A 26692-nucleotide genomic window follows, 5' to 3' on the forward strand; every position below is an offset into this window, starting at 1 on the left:
CTGCTGTGCAGAGGTACCTGGGTGTCCTTGTGCATGAAATACAAAATGTTGGTTTGCACATGCAGCAGATAATTAAGAAGGCAAATAGAATTTTGTCCTTCATTGCGAGAGGGATGGCGTTTTAAAAATAGGAAGGTTATGTTGCAGCTGTATAAGGTCACGCCTTGTGTACAGTGTACAGTTCTGGTCTCCTTACTTGAAGCAGCATGTACTGGCACCACAGGCAGTGCAGAGGAGATTCATTAGGTTGATTCTGGAGTTGAGAGGGTTAGCTTATGAGGACAGACTGAGTAGGCTGGGACTATATTCATCGGAACTTAGAAGAATGAGGGGGATCTTACAGAAACGTATAAAATTATAAAGGGAAAAGATAAGATAGAAGCAGGGAGGTTATTTCCACTAGTGGGTGAAACTAGAACGAGGGAGCATAGCCTCAAAATAAGGGGGAGCAGATTTAGGACTGAGTTGAGGAGGAACTTATTCACCCAAAGGGATGTGAATCTGTGGAATTCCCTGCCCAGTGAAGCAGTTGAGGCTATCTCATTGAATGTTTTTAAAACAAGGATAGGTAAATTTTTGAACAGTAAAGAAATTGAGGGTTATGGTGAGTGGGCAGATAAGTGGAGCTGAGTCCCTGAAAAGATCAGCCATGATCTTATTGAATGGTGGAGCAGGCTCCTGTTACTAAGCCAATTTTGGATCCAATTTGCCACACTACCTTGCATCTCATTTTTTTGACCAATCTGCCGGGTAGGACCTTGTCAAATGCCTTACTAAAATCCATATAGACAACATCCACTACACTAACGTCATCAGTCCTCCTTGTCAGTTCCAGACTCCAATTCAAATCAAAGAATTAAATCAAATGCATAAGGCATAACATTCCCTTAAAGACATGCTGACTATCCCTGACTCGTCCATGTTTTTCTAGATGACAGTCTATCTGATCTCTCCTGATTGATTCTAACAATTTGCTCACTACCAGAGTGAGACTGGCCTATAATTGGCAATTTCTTCTTAGCATTTTTAAACAATGGAACCATATTTGCATTCCTTTAATTCTCACCTGTGTTTAGTGATGATTGGAAAATAATCCTCAGAGCATCTGCTGTTTCCTCCCTGACCTCCTTCAACATCCTAGGAGACAATCCATCTGCCTCTGCCAACTTAACCACTTTCACAGAGTCCATGTCTTCTGATACGTCCTCTCTCATTATCATTACTTGATTCAATATTTCACACTTGTTCCTCTTGGATTACTATTTCCACATCATCCCTTCCTATTGTGAATACAGAGACAAAAAATTCATTTAAAATTCTTCCCATACCTTCTGCATCTTCATACAAGTTCCCTTCTTCATCTCTATGGGTCCCATTTTTTTCCTCAACGATCATTTTGCTCTTTATATACTGGTAAAACATCTTTGGGTTTTCCTTACTTTGGCTTGCTAATATGTTTTCAAGCTACTCTTGTTTCCTTTTTTTAAAAACTTGATCCCTGGTCTGTCTATACACCCCTAGGCTATCTGCAGTGTTAAGTTTTTTTGTGACTATCATAAGCTTTCTTTTTCTGCTTAATCTTCCCCTGTATTTTTATAGACAGTCTTGGGGGTCTAGATTTGGCAGTACCATTTTTAATTTTTGAAGGGGACATGTCTACTTTGTACCCTAAGGATTTCACTTATTAGTACTTGCCACTGGTTCATCACCGATTTATCCTTTAGAAGTCTTGTCCAGTCTACCTCAAATTACTTCTCAATTTATAAAATTTGTCTTTCCCCCAGTTTAAAACTTTTATCCCTGATTTATCCCTGTCTTTTCCCATAATAATATGAAATCAACCGAATTGTGGTTGCTATCCCCAACATGGTCACCCGCTGTCACTTCACCCATTTACCCTTCATTTTCCAAGACTGCATCTAGAATTACATCTCTTGTTGGGCTTGTCATGTATTGCTTAAAAAAAATTCTTGGACGTAATACATGAACTTTTCATCCTCAGTACCCCTTATATTGAAACCCAGTTGATATTGAAATATCTGAAGTCTCCTACTGCTATTGCCATCTTATTCCCACAGGCAGAAATTTGTCTACAAACATGTTCCTCTATCTCCCTTGCACTATTAGGGATCTGTAGTTATACTCCTAGTAGTGTGACTGCTTCTTTTCTATTCCTGAGCTCATAAAGCCTCATTTGTTAACCAGTTAGTATATCATACCTTCTCACAAGTGCAATTGATTCTTTAACCAATAGTGCTACCCCTCCCTCCACTCATTTTTGTCACCCACTGCCTGAAAACTGTATATCCAGGGATACTGAGCTGCCAATTTTGCCTTTCTTTCGCCAGGTTTCTGTTATAGCAATACTCATGCTGCCGAGTGTCTATCGGGGCCTTTGGTTCATCTGCCATGTTTATAATATTCCTTGCACTGAAGTATAACAGTTCAACTCTTTCAATTTCCTTTGTTGGATTTTTTTTAAACCCTCGTTTCTTTTGCCTTTGAGTCACTGACCTCATCACTAATTAATGTTCTTCCTCCCATTTCCTGGTTTGAATCTGATCTGAGCCTATCCATTGTTCCCATCCCCCTGCCACACTAGCTTAAAACTTCCCCAATGGACTAGCAAAAGCCCCCATGAGGATATTGGTCCCAGCTCTGTCCAGATATAATCTGTCTGGCTTGTACAGGTCCCACTTTCTTCAGAATCCGGTTGTGGAATCTAGTGCAGGTCATCTGATCCATCAAGCCTGCACTGACAACAATCCCACCAGGTCCTGTTGTATTCCGGTAACCTCACATATTTACCCTCTTAATCTCCCTGACATTAATTGGCAATTTAGCATGGTCAATCAACCTAACCTGCACATATTTCGTGTGTGGGAGGAAACTGCAGCACCCGGAGGAAACCGATGCAGACACTTGGAGAATGTACAAACTTCATATAGACAGTTACCTGGGTCCCTGGCACTGTGAGGCAGCAATGCTAGCCACTGTATCACTGTGCCGACTTCAACGTCCAATTTGAACTTACAATAACCGTATGACCAATTCAGTAACTGTCACTATGCTACCATCCTTTTACACTAGGAAGGGGAAAGGGTAAATAATATTCACAGCAAAATCATCAAATGTGAACAGGCCCTTGGTGTTTTGGATAAACATGAATAAATGTAGCAGAGTTAGAAGTATGTGTGACTAATGAAAATATTGACATGGCTTATGTCAGATAACAGCTAAGAGCTGGTGACAGGTGGAAGAGCTACATTATTGATCAGGAATGACACAGCAACTACAGAAAGGATGCAGAACGTGAAACATTACAGGCAGAGATTACAGATTACAGCACAGAGCAGTTTCCACACAAATGCCAGTTAGCTTCTGTACTCCTTAAACCCTAAAATTGTCAGCTCAACAGCATCTTTTGATAAAATATTTAGTACTCCAGTAAGAGAAAACATTCCTAATTTCCTCTTTATTCTTCTAATGATAATCCTCAGTCTGTGGCCCCTTACCAGTGAAACCAAGCTTTCATTGTTTACTCTTCCAAGAGGTTATATAATTTTGAAACCTATCAGACTCTCATTATCCCTAGCCTTCTCTGTGCCAGTAGAGAAAGTCTGGATTTTTCAAGCCTCTTTGTAACTTATATTTGATGTTTCTAGGACATCCCAGTGAAACTTCAGGACACCCTTTCTATAACTATAACAGGGTGGCTGGAACCAATGCCTTCAGCAACTCATGATGATTACTGAATATAAAAGGAACGCAAAGTCCCCATATTCCCAGGTGACCATAGGCTGCTCTCCCCTTTGAGAGGGGAGAGCTGACTGATGGTGATTTAACCTGAGGATCACCATACCTGAGGCAAGAGGCAAGGGGCAAGGTTGAGAATGCAGGGCCCTTCATGAATAACCTCAACTCGTACAGGAATTGAACCTGTGCTGTCATTTCATCACAAACCAGTCGTCCAGCCAACTGCACTAACCAACACCCAATTATATTCAATGCTCCTGTACGTAAAGTCAGGATTCCCCTTTGTCTTTACACGGCCAATTTACCTGCCCCACACTGCAGATGTCCACGTACCTCCACTCTATTCCCCAACAACTCAAGGCACTATCCTGTCTAGCAGATTTTATTCAGCACATTCCACCTGCTCTAGTTCTCCACTTAATACAAGATGGCCTCTTACTCCTTTGATCATCCCTTTATTTACATACTCAGAAAAGCTCTATTTCACTTCATGTTGACCAGCTGTCTTGCAGATTACACCTGTCCCTTCCCACTCCTTCTCCAACCTCCTATAATTCTCACTTTTGTTTGGTATTAGTCCATTATAATTACCATAAGACTCTAATTATAATCTTTTGCTAGCCTACTGATCCATGCAGATCTTATTTTTATTCTCAAGTCGAAATCTATTTATCTGTTTGTATTTAATTCACATCATCGCCATGTCAGTAAAATTTCTCCAGCTGCAGGTTCACAGTTTGATCTACTTTAAGTTTTCCAAACAATCTGGGTTCAGTCTAGAATTAGTTCATTGCCAGTCCAACTGGTTTATCTTGAATGCCTCTTTTCTCCCTGGTTTTCAGTTTGTCTCCAACCAAATTAGTCGCTGCTTCATAAATGATTTTCTCTCAGTCATGACTCACAGCTTCTGCTTTGTTACTCAAAATTAATCCTAGCACTGTACCTCAATTCCATTCCCATGATTAAGAGGTCTGTAACTCACTACTCAAAAGGGAATAGATCTCTTTTTAACTCTGACAGCCATCAATAAAAGCTCTTCTCTAGATCTGAGAAATGAATGATTAAGAGTAACAAAGCATTAATTGGTAATGAGAAAGGAAGCAGGGGGATGATCAATTTGCTAAGAAATCTGCAGAATATAGTCACATGCTAACTAAAGGGTTTCAACATACTGAAGGTTGCAGGTACAGATGAGGGAGTGGTCAGAGAAAAGTGTTATCAAGAAATAAGAAGTGAAAATTACAAACTGATTTCCTGATACAATCCCTAAACAAGCAGATGGAGTCATGATTATGTTATCATAAAATCCCTACAGTGCAAGAGGCCAGTCAACCCATTAAGTCTGCACCGACAACAATCCAATCCAGCTACTATCCCCGTCACCACACATATTTACCCCACTAAGCTGCGCATCCTGGAACACTAAGAGGCAATTTAGTACGGCTAATCAACCTATCCCGCACACCTTTGGAGTGCAGAAGGAAACCGGAGCACTCGGAGGAAACTCATGCAGACACGGACAGAACGTGCAAACTCTGCACAGACAGTGACCCAAGTGTTGAGCTGACGCTTGGTGACCCAACCGAACAGCTCAATGGCCTGGAAGTAGGTGACTGCCATACGTAATCTATTGATTCAAAATCATTAAGATTTAATTTTGGAGCCTTGTAGGAACTTAATAGGGAAACCCAGATCACAAAAGTAATATAACATAATGACAAAGTCATTAAACAGGATATGGAAAACAAGATAGAAATGAAAACCTTAGGTTAGAACGAGGGCAGTGGTTATGAAGGATGGATGGAACCTACAAAAAGTGAAAATAATTAATACAAGGAAGCAAACAAATTGATGGAATCATGACTCACACAGAAGTCAAACAAAATATGGAAGAGTGAAGGAAATTGAAGGACAGGGTGTCCATTCAAGAATAAATTGAGTGAAACTATTCAGTCTTCAGGTTATAGCAGATACATTGAATGGGCACGTCACATCAGGTTACATAAACTCCATTACATACAGTAGCACAGGCAGACATTCATGAAAAATGTCCAGTGCAAAAGATAGCATTAAATGTCCATAAATCTCATGGGCCAAATGGGTTTATTTTCTGAAATCAGAGATGCTTTGGCGAATATTTTCTGTGCACAGATAGTTATAAATATTCAGAATAAAGGAAAGACAAACTCAGTAACTGCAGTTAACAATTTCATATTGGGAATAACATTTACAGGCATTCCAAGGACTGTGGGTGGCACAGTGGTTGGCACCGCTGCCTCTCAGCTCCAGGTACCTGGGTTTGATTTCTTGCTTAGGTCACTCTGTGTGGAGTTTGCACGTTCTCCCCATGTCTGCGTGGGTTTCCTGTGGGTGCTCTGGTTTCCTCCCACAGTCCAAAATGTGTGGGTTAGGTGTATTGCCCATGCTCAATTGTTCCTTAATGTCCTGGGATGCATAGGTTAGAGGGATTAGCAGGGTAAATATGTGGGACCACAGGGATAGTGCCTGGGTGAGATTGTTATCGGTGCAGACTCAATGGCTGAGTGGCGTCCTGCACTGTAGGGTTTCTATGATCTTATGACTGCTCTGAATGAGAAGCTACAGAGCACACAGGTACTCAGGGACACATTCAGCATAAGTTAGCAGTAATTGGCCAACTCTCAAGCCTACTGGTATTCTTTGAGGATGTGACTGAATAGGAATATTGCCTATTTGGATTAATTGGACACGAAGCAGAAGAAAGTGAGTAGTAGTAAATAGAAAATTAACTGTACCAAGTTTGAGATTATCTATTTGGTCAAGAAGGGGTTTCAGATTAATTTATGTAAATATATTACTAATTTTAATTCCACTTAGCAAAGTGGAATCTGGTTCAAACATTGGATTCATTATTGTGGCCAGATGAAGTAGCCAACATACCAGCATTTTCCGCATACTGCATCAGTTTGAGATGATGGGGCTCACTATCGCAAATGAACACAGGAACTGGATGCAATGCTCAAATGGCTTCCATTTATGGAGTGCAGGATTCCAGCTGATGTCTCAGTAACACAAAAAGGGAGGAGGATAGTTTAGATTCTTGATCAATGAACCAATCCTCAAAAGAGCACTGGAGGGAGGGCAAAGATCAAGTTTTCTTGTTTGTTCAGTTCCTTGCTTGCAATGGAAAGGCTGTTTCAAATTCAAACTGCATGTAGACTGACACTCAAGAATAGAACTTTTCTTCAGAAGTTAGGGTCAGTTCAGGGCATAACAGTTTGCATTGTGAAGCTAGACTTACATCAAGGGCTAACTTAACTATTTATTATTTTCGGATGTTATAAGGAGTGAGAGCAAAGATAGAATTTCAATAAAAATTGTTATTTTCATCAAATATCTTGATTTTAAGTCGATTAGTTTACAATGGTAACATTTTAGTTGGAGGACAATTGGCTTTCCTGAAGATAAGGCTAAATGCAGATGGCGTTGGTGAAAGATCACAGAAACTAATACACACAATTAGGGGTCTCAGTGTCATGGCTCCCAGGTTATAGCAACAAGTAACCAGATATCTGCAAGTACAAATACACCCCTGATCATAGGGGATGGATGTAGGATCCATTTACAATCATAACCAATGATCCTGAACCCAATAGGTGTATCTGGAGTAGGCCCGAAACAAGTAACATTCTCCCAGACAGCAAGTAGTGAACTTCCACAAGAATCTACACGCACATCCTCGTTTACAATATTAAATGAAATGGTATTGACTTTGCTGATAATACATAACCGCATGGGTAAGAAAGACAACAAAGATTAACTTCAGGGGCACTTGGACAAATTTTACTGGTGAGCTGAGATGTGGTGTATAGATTAAAATGCTGAATGTGAAAGTATCCTATTTAATCACCACAGGCAAAGCTTAAAAGCAGGATCTGATAGTCAATTTTAATTAATGTATTAAAATCATTATGTCCAGCACACTAAAATATGCCAGACATCACACTTTGCTACAGATTCAAAAACAAGATGCTCAACATGCAGTTTGAAATTTATGGGCATATTCCAATTTGCAAACTTCTTTAACCAGATGGCAATGGCTGGAATCTACAGAAGGACAGATCTACTTTAGCAACATGCGTTACATAGTCTAACACAACCGGCCTTACAAAACAGCACATCCCCTAACTGTGAAGCCAGTGCTTCATCAGCACTTGTCCAATTCTGATCTTTTACACATCTCCAGATTCCTTTCATTCCTCCATCAGCAACTGTACATTCAGCTTCCAAGGCCCTGAGCTCATGAATTCCCTTTCCTAAACCTCACTTTCTCTCTTCTTTTCCTCTCAAGATGCTCCTTAAAATCTACCCCGACCAAATTTTTGGACATTTGTCTTAATAGCTTCTTATGTGACTCGGTGTTAGGTTTTTGTCTTATATGGGAGGGTAGGCTAGATGGATATAACTCCAAATTTGCAGATGACATAAAAGCTATCACATTTAGTTTCCTCACCTAAATCATTTATATTGTGAATAGCTGATTCTTTGCAGTACCCCACTAGTTACTGCCTGCAATTTGGAAAAGGTCCCATTTATTCCTAATCTATTCCTAGTCTTCCAGCCAGTTTTCTATCCATCTCGATACAACATCCATAATCCTATATGCTTTCATTTTACACGCTAGTCCCACATCAGGGATCTTGTCAAAAGCATTCTGAAAGTCCAAATAAACCACATTCACTGGCTCTCCTCATCAATTCTACTAGTTACATCAAAGAATTCTAATAGATTAGACAAAATGATTTCCCTTCTGTAAATCCGTGCTGACTCTGTCCAATTCTACCACTGTTTACCTAAAAAGTAAATGGTCTGCACTATCACATAGCTATTTGTGGGACCTTGCAGCGGATAAATTGGTTGCCATGTTTCCCTACATCACAGTGACTATATTTCAGTGGGCTGCAACGCACTTTGGGATGTCCCATGGTCATGAAAGGCTCAGCATAAAAGCAAGTTCTTCCAAAGGTCGTGGCCACAGGCACTTTTTTTGGTTTAGGCTCGAGTCCCCTATCCCAAAATTTATTGCGACTTTCAAATCTCTGCCTCCTTTTGATCATTCAACCCAAGCTTATCTAGAATTCAAGATGTGTCACCTCCGACAAGACAATTACAAGGAAAGTCACTGACCCATTGTAATTCATCCATCCAGAAATACCCAATGGATCAGAAGTTAATTACAGAACTCTTCACTTCGAACTTCAAGAAGGTTTCATTTGCTTCCTCCACATTAACATCTGGTCTCTCCGTTCGTGCCCTGTTCAACCCACTTTCCTCAACAATTTGATTCACTCCCAAAAAGCGTGGCAGTTATTTACAAACATTACTTGATTAGCGGGACAGCCACTAATTAGTCACTGAGAGCGAGGAGAAGTTAAGAGAAGCTTATTTCTGCAAGAAATTAAGAGCATGGAATGATTTGTGGCTTAGACAGAGACCAAAAGCATATTTTCTGGGAAAATGGGATGAATATTCAAAGCCAGAAAAGTAACAGTGCTATGGGAGAAGCCAAGACAGAGGGGATTGATTTGGATTGCAATAGCAGAAAGATGGCACCAATACAATGAATTGAATAGCCTTCTGTGGTGCAAATCTCTTCTTACAACAAGAGTCTATTCATGGCTTTCAAAAGATCAAGGGTAACCCAGAGTTTACAGCTTTAAGTTCTGCTGCTCCTTCTTCCTAATATCAGTCCTCCGCTCTTCAGTCTTTAACAACCAACTAGGCGAACACAGGTGGTCTCTTAATGCCAACCCATCCCCAGCTTTTTCAACATTTACAAACCACAGCTCTGCAGCACCTAGCAATCTCACCGTTAGAGGGATCATCAACAATGACTCATCGTCATGCAGCACTATTCAAGTACAAAACCTCCAATGGTGCTTTACAAAGTTGAGCAGGAGATACTCGCGGTGACAGATGCACAAATAATTGTTCCAGCAGCTAAGTTGAGCAATGCTGCATGAATTTTATGCAGTCTTGGTGATGAACAGGATGTGGCATTTGAATCTCAGCTCAAGATCAAACAGGACACAGGCTGCGAACTGAGCCTGCACAAGCTTGCAGAGGAACAAGCACAATGGCTGATATTCATGATGGTGTTAGACAGGCAATCTAATTGCAAAGGGGTGATCAAGGGTTGAGACTTGAAGAGGAGGTCAATTGGGATGCAAATAGCATAGATGCAGAAAATATCTCTGCTTGCAGTGGAAGGCAATATATAGATGAGGAAATATTTCCTTGCCTGTTCCCTGCAACATCACCTCTCAGGAGGAGAAACAATTACTGCAATGCACTCAGTCTATCTGGTTAGAACACAATGTCATACCCACAGAGCTAGGCAACAGAGGAGAGTTGATGAGAAAGGCCAGTGAAGTGAACTGCATTGAAAGCCGCTTGAAGATTGAGGAGGGTTATGAAGGTTAATGCACTGGTCACAGACAAGAGGACATTCAAGACTTGGGCACGGGTAGTCCCGGTGGTTTGACTTAACAAGTTACTTAGACAGTTTAAAACACAGTCTCAGGAAAGATGAACAGAGAGCTAGGAGGTATTGACTCTCTTTCCTTTTCTCCCTGAAAATGTTTTGACTGTTCCAGAACTCTCCTTTTTTAAGTGTCCTTGCACTGATCATCACATGAATCCCATTTAATATCATTATTTCCCTCCTGCAAACCAATCAATTGCCATACAAATCATGCCTGCTCGCTCTAACTTCTTCATTACCAGCACTTCCTACCCAACTTTTGTACCTTATCTTGTCCGCTTACTGTACCTAATCCCTAAACATAAAAACAATATTGTTCCAATTCCAGCATGCAATACTGGAACTCCTTGATGACCAGATACTCTCAATACATTTGTCTGAACTTCTCAGTTTCCAGTCTAATACACAATGAGAGCAAGAGCGGCAGCTAGGTAGACAGTCTGAAGTAGAAAGAGAGGTAACAGCTAATGGCCATAGACTAGACAGCTAACCTTCTGGTCTGCAGCAAATAACTAACCTGGATGGTGCTGAGTTACCCAAGAATGAAACTAAAATCGGATAAGTTCTGAGGATCAGATTAAAAATACAGTTTGCTAACAATTGCTATCAATTAATGAGTGTAAAGTGTATGCATGGTCTTGACCAAGGAAAACTCATTGAACAGCATTCCCACACTCACAATCCATGCTCCTAATGAATTAACACTAAGTATACCGAACCACCTGTCCTGGTCCCCCCCATTCTGACACTATAGTTAAGAAAGTTGGTATGTCATCTATGACTCTCGCCAACTTTTACAGATGCACGGAGAGCATTCTTTCTGGTTGAATTACAGCTTGGATGGCTCCTGCTCTGCATAAGAACACAAGAAACTACAAAAGGTCATGATTATTGCCCAATCCATCATGCAAACCAGCCTCCCCATCCATTGACTCGGTCTACACTTCCAGCTGCCTCAGCAAAACAGCCAGCATAATTAAGGATCCACAAAGCCCGGACACACACACTTCCGCCTTCTTCGATCGGGAAAAAGTTACAAAAGTCTGATGTCATATGCCAAGCGTCCTAAGGACAGCTTCTTCCCTGCTGCCATCAGACTTTCAAATGGATCTACTCGCATTAAATTGATCTTTCGCTACACCCTAGCTAGGACTATAACATTGCATTCTGTACTCTCTCGCTTCCTTCTCTATGAAGAGAGTGCTTTTTCTGTATAGTGCACAAGAAACAATACTTTTCACTGTATACTAATGCATATAATAATAAATCAAATCAAATTGGCTGCCTCAATCTCAAACGGTATCTGGAGGGGGCCTCTGGCCCAGGGCCTCACATTCCTGAGCTCTGAAACTGGTGTGCCTCAGATCCAAGTGCTCCGAGTCAACAACCCTGGGCCCAAGGAGTCAGTACACCATCGTCCGAACTCCAAATCTCAGTGAAAGTCAATGCCCCTTCAACAAAGGAGGAAAGGCTTGTTTTAAATCACATTACTCCTGAATTAGTCCATGGCCTCACTTAGTTGACTTGATGTGGAGCACCTTAGTTGTGGAATTGTTTTGGCCGCCTCACAGGGAGGCAGAATCTGTTTAAAAATGGGAGAGCAAGAGAAGCAAATCATTGAAGTCAACTGGTTGTGAAGGAGAGAAAAATCTTCTGATGTGCAGCGAATGTCAAAATATATCTAAAATCAAATTGGAAATTATTAAGCAAACAAAATTAGTAATGAGGAACCATTTTGGAACTAAACATTGGTAAAAGAAAACAAAAGGAACTGAGGTATTGTAGTTTTAGATACATTCAGGTAAATAATTTGCCAAATGGTAGTCAAGGCTGCTCTTGGAAAAGATCAGATCAAAATTAACTGGCTTTTTTCTTGTTAGAAGCTGAATCACATGGATGGGGTTGGTTTCAGCTTTAAATATTAAGAGATAAGATCTATTATATGGATTTTTCAATTACAGAAGACATTCAGAAAAGTCCTGACAGTTTGAGTATTGACTGCATCTGAAGCTTTGAGTCTCAATGTCATTACTAAATTTTAAGCCAACACATCATGACACCAAAACTGACAGTTCAGTAACACCTTGCATTACCTGGCCCCTTTAACCACAACCTGCATTAATATTGTGCTTTTAATGCAGCAAAATATTCTGAGGCACTCAACAGTAAGCGCACTCTGCCACAAAGAAACATTTGGACAGATGACCAAGGTGTAGGTTCTAAGGGGTGCATTAAAGTAAGAAAGAGAGGCACAGGGAGATGATTAGCAAAGGAATTTCTGAACAGGGCCCAGCAATTAAAGGCACAACAGTAGAGCAATTAAAACCATGGATGGTCAAGAAACCAGAATTCTAAGAGTGCAGAAATCTCAAAATTGTGGAGCTGGAGGAGATTGGATGGAGAGGGCAGGGCAAGGCCATGGAGAAATTTGAAACATGGATGAGAATTTTAAAATTGAGGCGTAGCTTAATTAAGTGCAGGGAGCATTTGGGTGATGGATAAATAAATGGGACTTGGTGCCAATTAGGATAAGGACAGCAGAGTTTGGATAGCGTAAAAGTCGAACATGGGAGGTTAAAAGGCATGGATGGAGGTTTCAGTAAGTGATGAGCCGAGGCAGATCCAGAGTCAGGCAACGTTGAGGACAAAGATACTTGATTGAAAACTCATTTCAGGGTCAAATATTTTACCAAGGTTGTGAACTGTCTGCTTCACTGCCAGACAGCTGACTGTTGTCAGAAATGAGGATATTTATTTCCACTGGTGAGTGAAACCAGAACTGGGAGTGTAGCCTCAAAATAAGAGCAGATTTAAGACTGAGTTGAGGAGGAATTTCTTCACCCAAAGACTTGTGAATCTGTAGAATTCCTGGTCCAGTGAAGCAGTTGAGGCTATTTCGTTGAATGTTTTTAAGGCAAAGATAGATAGATTTTTGAACAGTAAAGGAATTAAGGGGTATGGTGAACAGGAGGGTACGTAAAGCTGAGTCCACGAAAAGGGCAGCCATGATGTTACTGAATAGCAAAGCAGGCTCAAGGGGCCACATGGCAAAAGTGTTTGCAGCAGGAATTGAAGACAAAGGCTTTGGTCTTCCTGATATTTAATTGGAGAAAATTTCTGCTCATCCAACTCTGGATTTTAGACAAGGACCTGACAATTGAGAGAAGTGGTAGAGGGGTAGAACTGGGTGTTATTAGGATGCATGTATTATCTGACATTATGATGATGCTGGCAAAAGGCAACAGGTATTAACACAATAAAGTACCCTAAGCCACTTCATAAAAAGTTGGCAAAAGCTGACATGGAGCCACTCAAGAAGAAATGAGGACAGGTGATCACAAGTGTGGTCAAAGAGGTAGGTTTTAAAAAGCATTTTAAGTGAAGAGGCAGAAATTGAGAAGTAGAGAGATGGAAGGGAAGGAATTCTGGGACAATAGCCCACGGCAGCTGAAAACACAGCCACCAATGGCGCTGTGATGAAAATCAGTGATGTACAACAGGCCAGAACTGGAGGAGCACAATGATTTGAAGATGGTTACAGGGGTAGGGTGGGAAGGGCAAGTGCTTGTGTGTACTTGAACACAAGGATGAGTATTTTTAAAACTGAGTTGACAACAGAGGTAAAGTTTATTTATTTGTCACGAGTAAGGCTTACATTAACACCGCAATGAAATTACTGTGAAAATCCGGTGCCCGTTCGGGTCAATGCACCCAACCAGCACGTCGTTCAGACTGTGGGAGAAAACCCACAAAGACATGAGGAAAACATGCAAACTCCACACAGACAGTGACCTAAGCCAGGAATCAAACCTGGGTCTCTGGCACTGTGATGCAGCAGTGCTAACCACTGTGCCAGGATGAATGAATGGGATTTAGTTAGGATAGTAGCAACAGGCTTCTGAATCAATTTGTTGCTGATTCTGTTCATCACCATAGGCACCTGACACCCCTAGTTCCCATTTAATTACACAAGGAATACTCAAAGGAATAGATTTTATTATTAGAATGTGAGTGATGGTCAATGACAGATATTTTATGCCAGACAACCAAGGCCAAAAAAATGTAAATTACTCTAATGTTTCAATAATCACAAAACATAATTCACTTTATTGCTGAATGCAATATAACAATCCACTAAAACAAGCCAGCCCATGCATCAACAGTGTAACATTTGAGTTACATTATATAAGCCTAAATCATAGAAGAAAGATTGTGAACACTGCAGTCACAGGTGCAATGTTTTACCATTCTGTTTTTTTTGTTTTAAAAGAGATGGCAAACAAAGCATGCTGCAACGCACGCACAGTTGTAAAATATAACAAGCTACACTGCACATGTTCCGCAGAGGGGGGCAGCTGTACCAAGTCAGATGGATAGATTGATAATAAAGCTTTAAGCATGTGACCAACCAGAACTGAACCACCAGAGCTTGTATACGCACACTACGTAACAGGCAAAAGACACAGGCCCCACAGCTTAAAGTCTGATAATTAGAATCCATAATAAATGCAACATGAGTAAATTGCAGACTAATTGCTACACAACAGTTTAGCAGAAAACTGACAGGCAAGACACAATGACAAGCCAAATGGCAAGGCATTACCTCTACTGACTGATAAATCAAAAAAGGATTTCTCCTGCACATCTTCATGGCTGTAACAGGAGAAATGTCGCATGTCAATGGCCCATGCACCATTCAAAGACATCACTGTGCCAAAGGGGCAGCAGGGCACAGAATACGTGGCCACCCTTTCCATTGGGGTAGAGCAAGGTGCCAAGGGCACTGTAATGCAGATGGAGCTCAGCATTTTTTCTCAGACAGTAGTTAAAGGATACAGTCTTAAAGATCCAGTTTGGGTTCCAATTGCCAGGATTTTCTGCACTGGATCGAAAGCCATGGCTGAAGGCTGATATGGAAATCCATGACGAACCGTCTGACATCACAAATAGCCGAAGGAAAATCCACATACAAGAGGGAAAAAATGGGCATTAACAGACTACAGTGACATCAAATTCCAGGATACAAGGGATTGTGACAGTAGTAAAACATAGATTGACAGATAGCAACTAACAGTGAATAAATGTGGTTTAAACAGAAAAAAATGTTGAGGGAAGGTAGTCGGGTGCAAAAGGAGACTGAATGGGGTCAGATGGATGGAGGGGGTGCCCTGATTGATGGCAAAAGGGGGAGTGGGGAAGAAATGAGTGGCCTGAGTGATGAAATAGGGGAAGGAGATGGATAGGTGGTCTGATTGACAGGTTGGGTGGTCTGTCTGAGGGGGTGGGTGACAGATTGGGTGGTCTGACTGAGAGGAGGGGGGGTTTGATGGTCAGACTGATGGGTTTGGGGAGATGGGTAGTGTTATTGATGGGATGGGGTTGGGGAGGGGGAAAAGAGGGCAGATTGACAGGGTGAGTGGGTGGCCCAACTGATGGGGTGGATTTTCCCACTGACAGGATGGGGGTGGCCTGATGGGGTGTTTGGGGGGTGGTGGTCTTACTGATAGGATTAGGGAGGGGGGCAGAGGGAAGACTGTGGTTCAACAGACTGGGTGGGTGGTCGGTCTGACTGAGTGGGTGAGGGGGTGGGTGCCTGGGCTGACTGGGGGGGGGGGGGGGGGGGGGGGAAGCAAGTGGATAGTTCAGGGCACTGGGGATTGTGGTCCGATTGATAGATTGGGTGGTAGATGTTAGTCTGATTGAGGGGTGGGGGTAGGGAGGAGTGTGGTCTGACTGATGGGGTCGGGGTGGAAATGGAGCGATCTGACTGACCAGGTGGGTTTTCCTATTGACAGGATGGTGGAGTAGCCTGACTGAGTTTAAGGGCTGTGCGACCAGTAAGTGGATGGTCTGACTGACAGGATAGAGGGTGTGGATGAGTAGTCTGACAGACGGGTTGGGGAGGGGGTCATCTGACTGATGGGATGGCGGGGGTCAGTTGACCCACCCTGACCAGGTGGTGGGTGGATTGGGGGGGGGGGCGCAGGGAAGTTGGAGGGGAAAGAGGGTTGACTGGCTGACTAGCTGGGTGGGTGGTCCGACTGAAAGAGCAGAGGGCCCAACTGACAGAAGGGTTGAATGGGCTGTCGGATTAACAGGGTAGGGTTTGGGCCATTTAACTGAATGGGTGTGGCACTGGGTGGTCTGACTAATAGGTGGGGTTGTTTGGTGCTGGATGACTACATGTTTGGATTGAAGGAGTGAGGGGTTTGTGGGGCTTGGACTGATGGGTTGGGGGGGTTGAACTGCCAAAGGGCGTGAGTGGATGGTTCAACTGATGGGGTGAGTGGGTTGGGGAAGGGACGTTGGATTGATAACGTGTGTTGGATTTAAAGGGTGGGTGAGAGAACTTAGAGCGACAGAAGGGGGAGAGCTTGGTCAGACTAATGGCGTATGGGGGAATTGGGGAGGACAGTGGTCTTACTGATGGGATGGAGGGTGGGGAAGAAGATGGTCTGATGGATGGATGGGGGGGTGGTTGCATGACTGAAAGGGTGAGGTGATTTTACTGACAGGGTGGAGGGTGAGTGTATGGTCTGAGGGGATGGGGAGGGTGAGTGTATGGTCTGAGGGGATGGGGAGGGTGAGTGTATGGTCTGAGGGGATGGGGAGGGTGAGTGTATGGTCTGAGGGGATGGGGAGGGTGAGTGTATGGTCTGAGGGGATGGGGAGGGTGAGTGTATGGTCTGAGGGGATGGGGAGGGTGAGTGTATGGTCTGAGGGGATGGGGAGGGTGAGTGTATGGTCTGAGGGGATGGGGAGGGTGAGTGTATGGTCTGAGGGGATGGGGAGGGTGAGTGTATGGTCTGAGGGGATGGGGAGGGTGAGTGTATGGTCTGAGGGGATGGGGAGGGTGAGTGTATGGTCTGAGGGGATGGGGAGGGTGAGTGTATGGTCTGAGGGGATGGGGAGGGTGAGTGTATGGTCTGAGGGGATGGGGAGGGTGAGTGTATGGTCTGAGGGGATGGGGAGGGTGAGTGTATGGTCTGAGGGGATGGGGAGGGTGAGTGTATGGTCTGAGGGGATGGGGAGGGTGAGTGTATGGTCTGAGGGGATGGGGAGGGTGAGTGTATGGTCTGAGGGGATGGGGAGGGTGAGTGTATGGTCTGAGGGGATGGGGAGGGTGAGTGTATGGTCTGAGGGGATGGGGAGGGTGAGTGTATGGTCTGAGGGGATGGGGAGGGTGGGGGGTGGTGTGACTGACAGGTTGAGTTGGTGGGTGGTCTTACTGGCAAGATGAGGAGGCACAGGGTGGGAAAGAACGTAGACTGTCTGCTTGGGTGGTGGGTGATCTGACTGACTGGGGTGGAGTGTTGAGTAGGTGGTCTGACTCACAGATTGGTGTCCTTGCCTGACAGATTGGGTAGAGTGATCTGACTGATTTGGGGGCGGGGGGGGGGGGGGGGGCGGGGGGGGTGATTGGACTGATGGAGTTGGTCACTGACAGGGTGGGTAGGTGGCCTGACTTGACATGGTAGGGGGAGTGGTCTGACTAGCACTGGTGTGAGAGTGGTTTGCCTGGGTCTAACAACATATGGGGGTTGGAGGGTGGTCTGACTGACTGGTTGAGGGGTGGGTGATCTGACTGACAGATGGGATGACCTTATTGAGTGGGTGGGCTGGTGAGTGGTTGACTGACTGGGTGGCATGAGGGAAGGTGAGGAGGGTCTGCCTGACCTGCTGTGGGTTTAGGTGGTGTGGTCCAACTGACAGGGTGGGGGTGGGGGTGGGGGTGGGGGTGGGGACTAGCTGAAAGAGCCCAGGGGGCAGGGGGTGTCAGTTTATTCCTGCAGAAGGGGTGCGGGTCAGACAAAAGTGGCTGAGTGACAGGGTGAGGGTTTGGGTGATTTGACTGACGGATAGGGGTTTCCTTGGTGCTGAGTGAACCCCACGTTTGGACTGACAGGTGGGAGGTGGAACTGCTGAGGTGGGTGGGTTTGGGTGGACAGTGGGTGTGGAGAGGGTCGTGTCACACTGACTTTGTTGGGCTGCCCTGAGGGAGTAGGTGGCAGAGGGGTGCCTGCACTGGGTGAGGGAGGTTGCTCCGACAGGGTGGGTGTGGTGTGGGCCCCCTGCTAATAGTGGGGAGGGGGGGTTTCGCGGTGCTGAGGCAGGGACTTTGCCCAATGAGGCGGCCCCAGCCCCTTAAATGCTGCATCACCCGGGGCCGAAGCTCTCGCTGTTATGGCCGAGCCCGGCAGTGTGTAGGGCCCTGAGCTGGGGGTGTGTATGTGGGTGGCAACAGCGGGGCTGAGGCCGGGCAGGAGGTGGGTGTGTAGCCGGGGATGTGGGCGGGGCCGGGCCGGGGCCGGGCGGAAGGAGGGAGGGACAGGCCGGCCCGGGGCCGCACTCACTTTGCAGAGCTGGAAGTGTTCGGAGCACAGGCTCTCGGGGATCTCGGTGTCGGGCGGCCGCTGGCCGGGCTGCGAGGAGGACAGAAGCCGCCGCCGCTGTCAGGCCGTCCAGCACCTTCCTGATGTTGAACTTCTTCATGGTGCCGCTGGCCCGCCTCACATCTCAGGGCCGGGCCCTGCGCCGCCGCGGGGGGCTGCTGCTACTGCCGGCCTGCAGGCTGTACTCCCAGCCGGGGCCGCTCTCCCTCTTCCCGCTGACAGCGCTCCCTCCCCCGGTCCCCGGCTCCTCGCTCCCGCTCTCTGTCTCCGTCTCTCTCCCCGGGACTCGGAAGCGCAGCCGCCAGCCCCCCAACCGCAGCACCGCGCCTGCGCACACACTGCACACACCCGGATGTCAAGCAGCACCTGAAGCAGCAGCAGCATTAATATTCACACAGCATTAATACTCAGTATTAATATTCACTATATTAATAGTCACAGCATTAATACTCAGCATTAATAATCACAGCATTAATAGTCAGTATTAATAGTCACACAGTATTAATACTGTTAGCATTAATATTCACAGCATTGATACTGTCAGCATTATTACCCACCACCAGCACTAATCTCACACAGCATTAGCATTCAGCATTAATATTCACACAGCACTGGTACTAATTGTCAGTATTAATACTCACTGCCAGCATTAATATTCACACAGTATTAATACTCAGCATTAATATTCACAGCATTAATACTCACTATCAGCAGTAATATTCACACAGCATTAATGCTCAGCATTGATATTCACTGTCAGCACTAATACTCAGCATTAATACTCACGACCAGCATTAACATTCACACAGCATTAATACTCACTGCACTAATACTCAGCATTAACACTCACTGTCAGCATTAATATTCACACAGCATTAATACTGCCAGCATTAATATTCACACAGCATTAATACTCACTGCCAGCATTAATATTCACAGCATTAATATTCACAGCATTGATACTGTCAGCATTAATATCACACAGCATTAGTACTCAGCATTAATAGTCACACAGCATTGGTATTCACAGCATCAGTATTAATACTCACTGCTAGTATTAATATGCACACAGCATTAATACTCAGCAATATTCACAGCATTAATACTCTGCATTAATACTCACTGTCAGCAGTAATATTCACACATTAATACTCAGCATTAATACTCACTGTCAGCACTAATACTCAGCATTAATACTCACTACAAATGTTAATATCACACAGCATTTATACTCAGCATTAATACTCACTGTCAGCACTATCAGCATTAACACTCACTGTCAGCATTAATATTCACACAGCATTAATACTCAGCATTAATACACACTGCCAGCATTAATATTCACACAGCATTAATACTCACTGCCAGCATTAATACTTAGCGACATAACTCACTGTCAACATTAATACTCAGCATTAATACTCAGTGCCAGAATTAATATTCACAGAGTTAATATGCACTGTCAGCATTAATATTCAAACGGCATTAATACTCACTGCCAGCATTAATGTTCACACAACATTAATTCTCAGCATTAATATTGCCTGCATTAATACACACATTCAGCATTAATATTCACACAGCATTGATACTTGCTGTCAGCATTAATACTCAGCAATAATACTCACTGCCAGCATTGATACTCCCTGTCAGCATTAATTCTCAGCACTAATATTGCCAGCATTAACACTCAATCAGCATTAATACTCACAGTGAGCATTAATGCTCAGTGTCAGCACTAATACACATTGCCAACATTAATACTCACTGCCAGCATTAATACTTAGCATTAATACTCAGCACTAACACTCACTGTCAGCATTAATATTCAGCGCTAATACAGACTGCCAGCATCAATATTCACTGCCAGCATTAATACTCACTGTCAGCATTAATACTCAGCATTAATATTCAGAGTGTTAATATTCAGCATTAATACTCACTGCCAACATTAATACTCAGTCAACTCTAATACTCACTGCTAACAATAATACTGTCAGCATGAATACTCATTGCCAGCATTAATACTCACAGTCACCACTAATACTCACAGCACTAATACACAATATCAACACTAATACTCACTGTCAGCTCTAATATTAACTTTCAGCATTAATACTCACTGTCAGCACTAATACTCATACAGCATTAGTACTGTTAGCAATTATACTCACTGTCAACATTAATACCGTCAACATTAACACTCAGCATTAATACTCACACAGCATTAATATACACTGTCAACACCAGTACTCACTGTCAGCATTAATACTCACTGTCAGCACGAATACTCACTATCAGCATTAATACTCATTATCAGCATTAATATTCACTGTCAGCATTAATACTCAGCTTTAATATGCACTGCCAATGTTGCTAGTCATACAGAACTAATACTCAGCATTAACATTCACTGTCAGCATTAGTATTCAGTGTCAGCATTAGTACTCATTGCCATCATTAATACTCACTGCCAGCATTAATACTCACCACCAGCATTAATAATCAGCACTAATACTGCCAGCATTAATACTCAGTCAGCATTAATACTCACTGCATTAATACTCAGCTTTAGTACAAACTGCCAGCATTACTACTCATACAGCACTAATACTCAGCATTAATATTCGCTGTCAGCATTAATATGTCAGTATTAATACTCACTGTCAGCATTTATACTCACTGTCAGCATTAATACTCAGCACTAATATTCACTGTCAGCATTAATGCTCAGCATTAATACTCACTGAGCATTAATACTCAGCATTAATACTCAATGGCTGCATTAATACTCACTGCCAGCATTAATGCTCACTACCAGCATTAATAATCAGCACTAATACTCCCAGTATTAATACTCAGTCAGCATTAATAATCACTCTGAGCATTAATACTCAATGTTAGCATTAATACAAACAGAGCATTAATACTCAGTGTTAATATTCACTGTCAGCATTAATACTCATGGTCAGTATTAATACTCAGCCCTAATACTCACTGTCAGCATTAATACTCAGCACTAATATAGACCCCAGCATTAATACTCACTGCCAGCATTAGTACTCAGCACCAATATTTGCCATCAGCATTAATACTCAGCATTAATACTCATTGCCAGCACTAATACTCACTGCCAACATTAATAGTCAGCGCTACTACTCATTGTCAACATTAATACTCACTGTCAGCATTAATACTCACAGCTAGCATTAATACTCACTGTCAGAATTCTCACTGTCAGCACTATGACTCATTATCAACATTAATACTTACTGTTAGCATTAATACTCAGCATTGATACTCACTGTCAATATTAATACTCACTGTCAGCATTAATAATAACAGCATTAATATTCACTGTTAGCATTAATTCTCACTGCCAGCATTAATACTCGCTGCCAGCATTAATACTTACTGTCAGATGTAATACTCACTGGCAGAATTAATACTCATTGTCAGCATTAATACTCACTGCCAGCATTAATACTCAGCACTAATACTCATTGTTCGCACTAATACTCACTACCAGCATTAATACTGTCAGCTCTAATACCCATTGCCAGCATTAATGCTCATTGTCAGCAATAATACTTACTGTTAGCACTAATACTGAGGCTTAATATTCATTGTCAGTACTAATACTCACACAGCATTAGTACTTACTGTCAGCATTAGTACTCCCACAGCACTAATTCTCACTGTCCTCATTAATACTCAGTCTTAATACTCACTGTTAGCCCTAACACTCACAGTCAGCACTAATACTCATTGTCAGCCCTAATACTAACTGTCAGCAGTTATACTCAACATTAATAATCACAGCCAGCATTAATACTCATCAATACTCACTGTCAACAATAATACTCAGCATTAATACTCACTGTCAGCATTAATTATCATTTCAGAATTAATACTGAACATTAATACTCACTGTCAGCAGTAATACTCAGCATTAACACTCACTGCCAGCATTAATACTCACTGTCAGCATTAATACTGCCAGCATGAATACGCAACACTAATAGTATCAGCACTAATACTCATGCAGCACTAATACCGTCAGCATTAATATACACTTTCAACATTAATACTCAGCATTAATACTCACTGCCAGCATTAATACTCAGCACTAATACTGACTGTCAGCACTAATACTAACCTTCACCAGTAATACTCAGTATTAATACTTACTGTCAGCATTAATACTCATTGTCAGCATTACTATTCCCTGCCAAGATTAATACTCAGCAGTAATACTCACTGTCAGCACTTATACTCACTGTCAGCATTAATACTCAGCATTAATGCTCCCTGTCAGCACTAATACTCACACCTAATACTCACTGTCAGCACTAATACTTACATAAGAACATAAGAAATAGGAGCAGGAGTAGGCCATCTAGCCCTTTGAGCCTGCCCCGCCATTCAATAAGATCATGGCTGATCTGTCGTGGCTCAGTTCCACATTCCCGCCCTCTCCCCATAACCCTTAATCCCCTTGCTTACCAAAAACCCATACTTGCACAGCATTAATACTCACTGTTAGACCAGTACTCACTGTCAGCATTAATACTAACTGTCAGCACTAATACACACTGTCTGCACTAATACTCACTGTCAGCGCTAATACTCAGCATTAATATTCACACAGCACTTATAATGTCAGCAGTCAGGGGTTCTATTCGTAGACACGCAGGGTAGAATAGGTGTAGGGTGATGCGGCAGCGCGGGCTTGTTGGGCCGAAGGGCCTGTTTCCCGTGCTGGGTTGTTCTTTGTTCTTTGTATTAATACTCAGCACTAATACTCACTGTCAGCCCTAATACTCCCTTGTCAGCACTACTACTCACCTTCAGCCAAAAATACTAACTGTCAGCAGTAATGCTCAACATTAATACTCATTGTCAGCATTCTTATTCACTGTCAGCATTCGTACTCACTGTCAGCATTAATACTCCGCATTAATACTCAGCATTAATATTCACGCAACACTAATATATAATGTCAGCATTAATACTCAGCACTAATACTCACTGTCAGCCCTAATACTCACTGTCAGCACGACTACTCACCTTCAGCCAAAAATACTAACTGTCAGCAGTAATGCTCAACATTCATACTCACTGTCAGCATTCATACTCACTGTCAACATTAATACTCTTTGTCAGCATTAATACTCATTGTCAGCACTAATACTTACTGTCAACATTAATGCTCAGCATTAATACCCACACAGCATTAATACTGTTAGCATTAATACTCACTGTCATTATTAATACTCACTGTCAGCATTGATACTCAGCCTTAATATTCGCTGTCAGCATTAATGGTTACTGTCAGCACCACTACTCACTGACAGCATTAATACCCACTGTCAGCATTAATACTCAGCACCACTACTCAGCACTAATATTCACTGTCAGCATTAATACGCAGCACTAATACTCACCATCAGATCTAATACTCATTGTCAGCACTAATACTCAGCATTAATACTCACTGTCAAAATTAACATTCACTTTCAGCATTAATACTCACTGTCAGCATTAATACTTACTGTCAACATTAATACGCAGCATTATTACTCACACAGCATTAATACTCAGTGTCAGCACTAATACTCACTGTCAGCATTAATACTCATTGTCAGCCCTAATACTCACTATCAGCAATAATACACAGCTTTAATACTCACTACTGGTATTAATACTCATACAGCACTAATACTCAGCATTAATATTCACTGTCAGCATTAATATTACCAGCACAAATGCTCATTGTTGGCATTAATACACACTGTCAGCAATAATTTTCAGAGCCAGCATTAATACTCAGCATTAATACTCTGCCAGCATAAATATTCATCATTAATACTATCAGAATTAATATTCAGCAGTAATACTCACACTGCATTAATACTCAGCGTTAATACTCTGTCACTATTAGTCTTCGGCATTATTACTCACTGCCATCATTAATAGCATTTTAATACTCACTGCCAGCATTAATTTCAGTATGAATATTCACTGTCAGCATTAATACCTACTGCCAGTATTAATGCTCACTGCCATCATTAATACGCATGGCAAGCACTAATACTCACTGTCAGTGTTAATGCTCACTGCCAGAATTAATACTCACTGCCAGAATTAATATTCAGCATTAATACTCATTGCCAGAATTAATACTCACTGTGGGCATTAATACTCAACATTAACATGCACTGTCAGCATGAATACTCAGCATTAAGTCTCACAGCTAGCATTAACACTCACACATCATTAACACTCAGCATTAATACTCACTGCCAGCATTAATGCTCAGCATCAATACTTTGTCAGCATATATACTCAGTCAGCACTAATACTCACATAGCATTAACACTGTCAACATTAATACTTATTGTCAGCATTAATACTCACACAGCACTAATAATCACTGCCAGCACTAATACCCAGCACTAATACTCACTGACATCAATACTCACTGCCAGCAGCAATACTCAGCATTAATACTCATACAGTATTAATACTCACTGTCAACTCTAATACTCATTGTCAGCACTAATACTCACACAGCATTTATACTTACTGTCAGCATTAATATTCCCAGTGCTAATACTGCCAACACTAATATTCAGCATTAATAATCACATGGCACTAATTTTCACTGTCAGCATTAATACTCAGGGCTAATACTGTCAGCACTAATACTCACTGTCATCATTAATACTCAGCCTAAATACTCACTGTCAGCACAAATACTCAGTGACAGCATTAATATTCACTGCCAGCACTAATATTTAGCATTAATACTCACATGACTCTAAATTTCACTGTCAGCATTAATATTCACCCATACTCACTGTCAGCACTATTACTCACTGTCAGCACTTACACTGACTGTCAGCAATAATACTTAACATTAATGCTCACTGTCATAATCAATACTCACCACCAGTATTAATCCTCACTGTCAGTATTAATACTCACTGTCAGCACAAATACTCATTGTCAGTATTAATACGCAGTGTCAGCGCTAATACTCACAGCATCAGCATTAATATTCACACAGCACTATTAACCAGTCATCATTAATACTCACGCTTAATACTCACTGTCAGCATTAATACTCACTGACAGCATTAATACTCACTGCCAGCACTAATACTCAGCATTAATAGTCACTGTCAGCATTAATACTCATTACCAGAATTAATATTCACTGCCAGCACTAATATTCAGCATTAATACTCACATGACACTAATTTTCACTGTCAGCATTAATATTCACCAATACTCACTGTCAGCCCTATTACTCATTGTCAGCACTAATACTGACTGTAAGCAGTAATATTCAGCATTAATACTCTCTGTCAGCACTAATACTCAGCATTAATACTCACACAGCACTTTATTCACTGTCAGCATTAATACTCAGGACTAATACTCACTGTCAGCACTAATACTCAGCAATAATACTCACTGTCAGCACTATTACTCACTTTCAGCACTAATATTCACTGTCACCCCGATACTGACTGTCAGCAGTAATACTCAGCATTAATACTCACTGTCAGCATTAATACTCATTGCCAGAATTAATACTCAGCATTAATAATCACCATCAGCATTAATACTCTCTATCAACATTAATACTCATACAGTACTAATACTGTCAGTATTAATACTCATTGTCAACATTAATACTCAGCATTAATACTCATACAGGATCAATACTCACTGTCAGCATGAATACTCACTGTCAGCATGAATACTCACTGTCAGCATGAAAACTCACTGTCAGCATGAAAACTCACTTTCAGCATGAATACTCAGAGTCAGCATTAATACTCACTGTCAGCATTAATGCTCACTGTCAGCACTAATACTTACTGTCAGCATAAATACTCAGCATTGACACTCAGTGCTAATACTCACTGTCAACATTAATGCTCAGCACTAATACAGATATCCAGCATTAATACTCACTGCCAGCATTAATACTCAGCATTAATACTCA

At 42.3% G+C, this 26692-nt stretch overlaps 1 protein-coding gene across 1 annotated transcript in view; it reads right to left on the minus strand.

Moving 5' to 3' along the window:
- LOC145350807 (syntaxin-binding protein 5-like) overlaps nt 1-18975 on the minus strand; it is a 186902-nt gene extending 167927 nt beyond the window's left edge. The window contains 3 exon segments of the mRNA XM_080200126.1: nt 15116-15213; nt 18634-18714; nt 18716-18975. Of these exon segments, the coding sequence (XP_080056252.1) occupies nt 15116-15213; nt 18634-18714; nt 18716-18772 (236 nt within the window). The 5' untranslated portion in view covers nt 18773-18975.
- Nucleotides 18976-26692: the final 7717 nt, after the last annotated feature.

Source organism: Carcharhinus amblyrhynchos, chromosome 12 (genome assembly GCF_965287045.1).
Source record: "Carcharhinus amblyrhynchos chromosome 12, sCarAmb.v2.hapA, whole genome shotgun sequence".
In the NCBI taxonomy this organism is placed as follows: domain Eukaryota; kingdom Metazoa; phylum Chordata; class Chondrichthyes; order Carcharhiniformes; family Carcharhinidae; genus Carcharhinus; species Carcharhinus amblyrhynchos.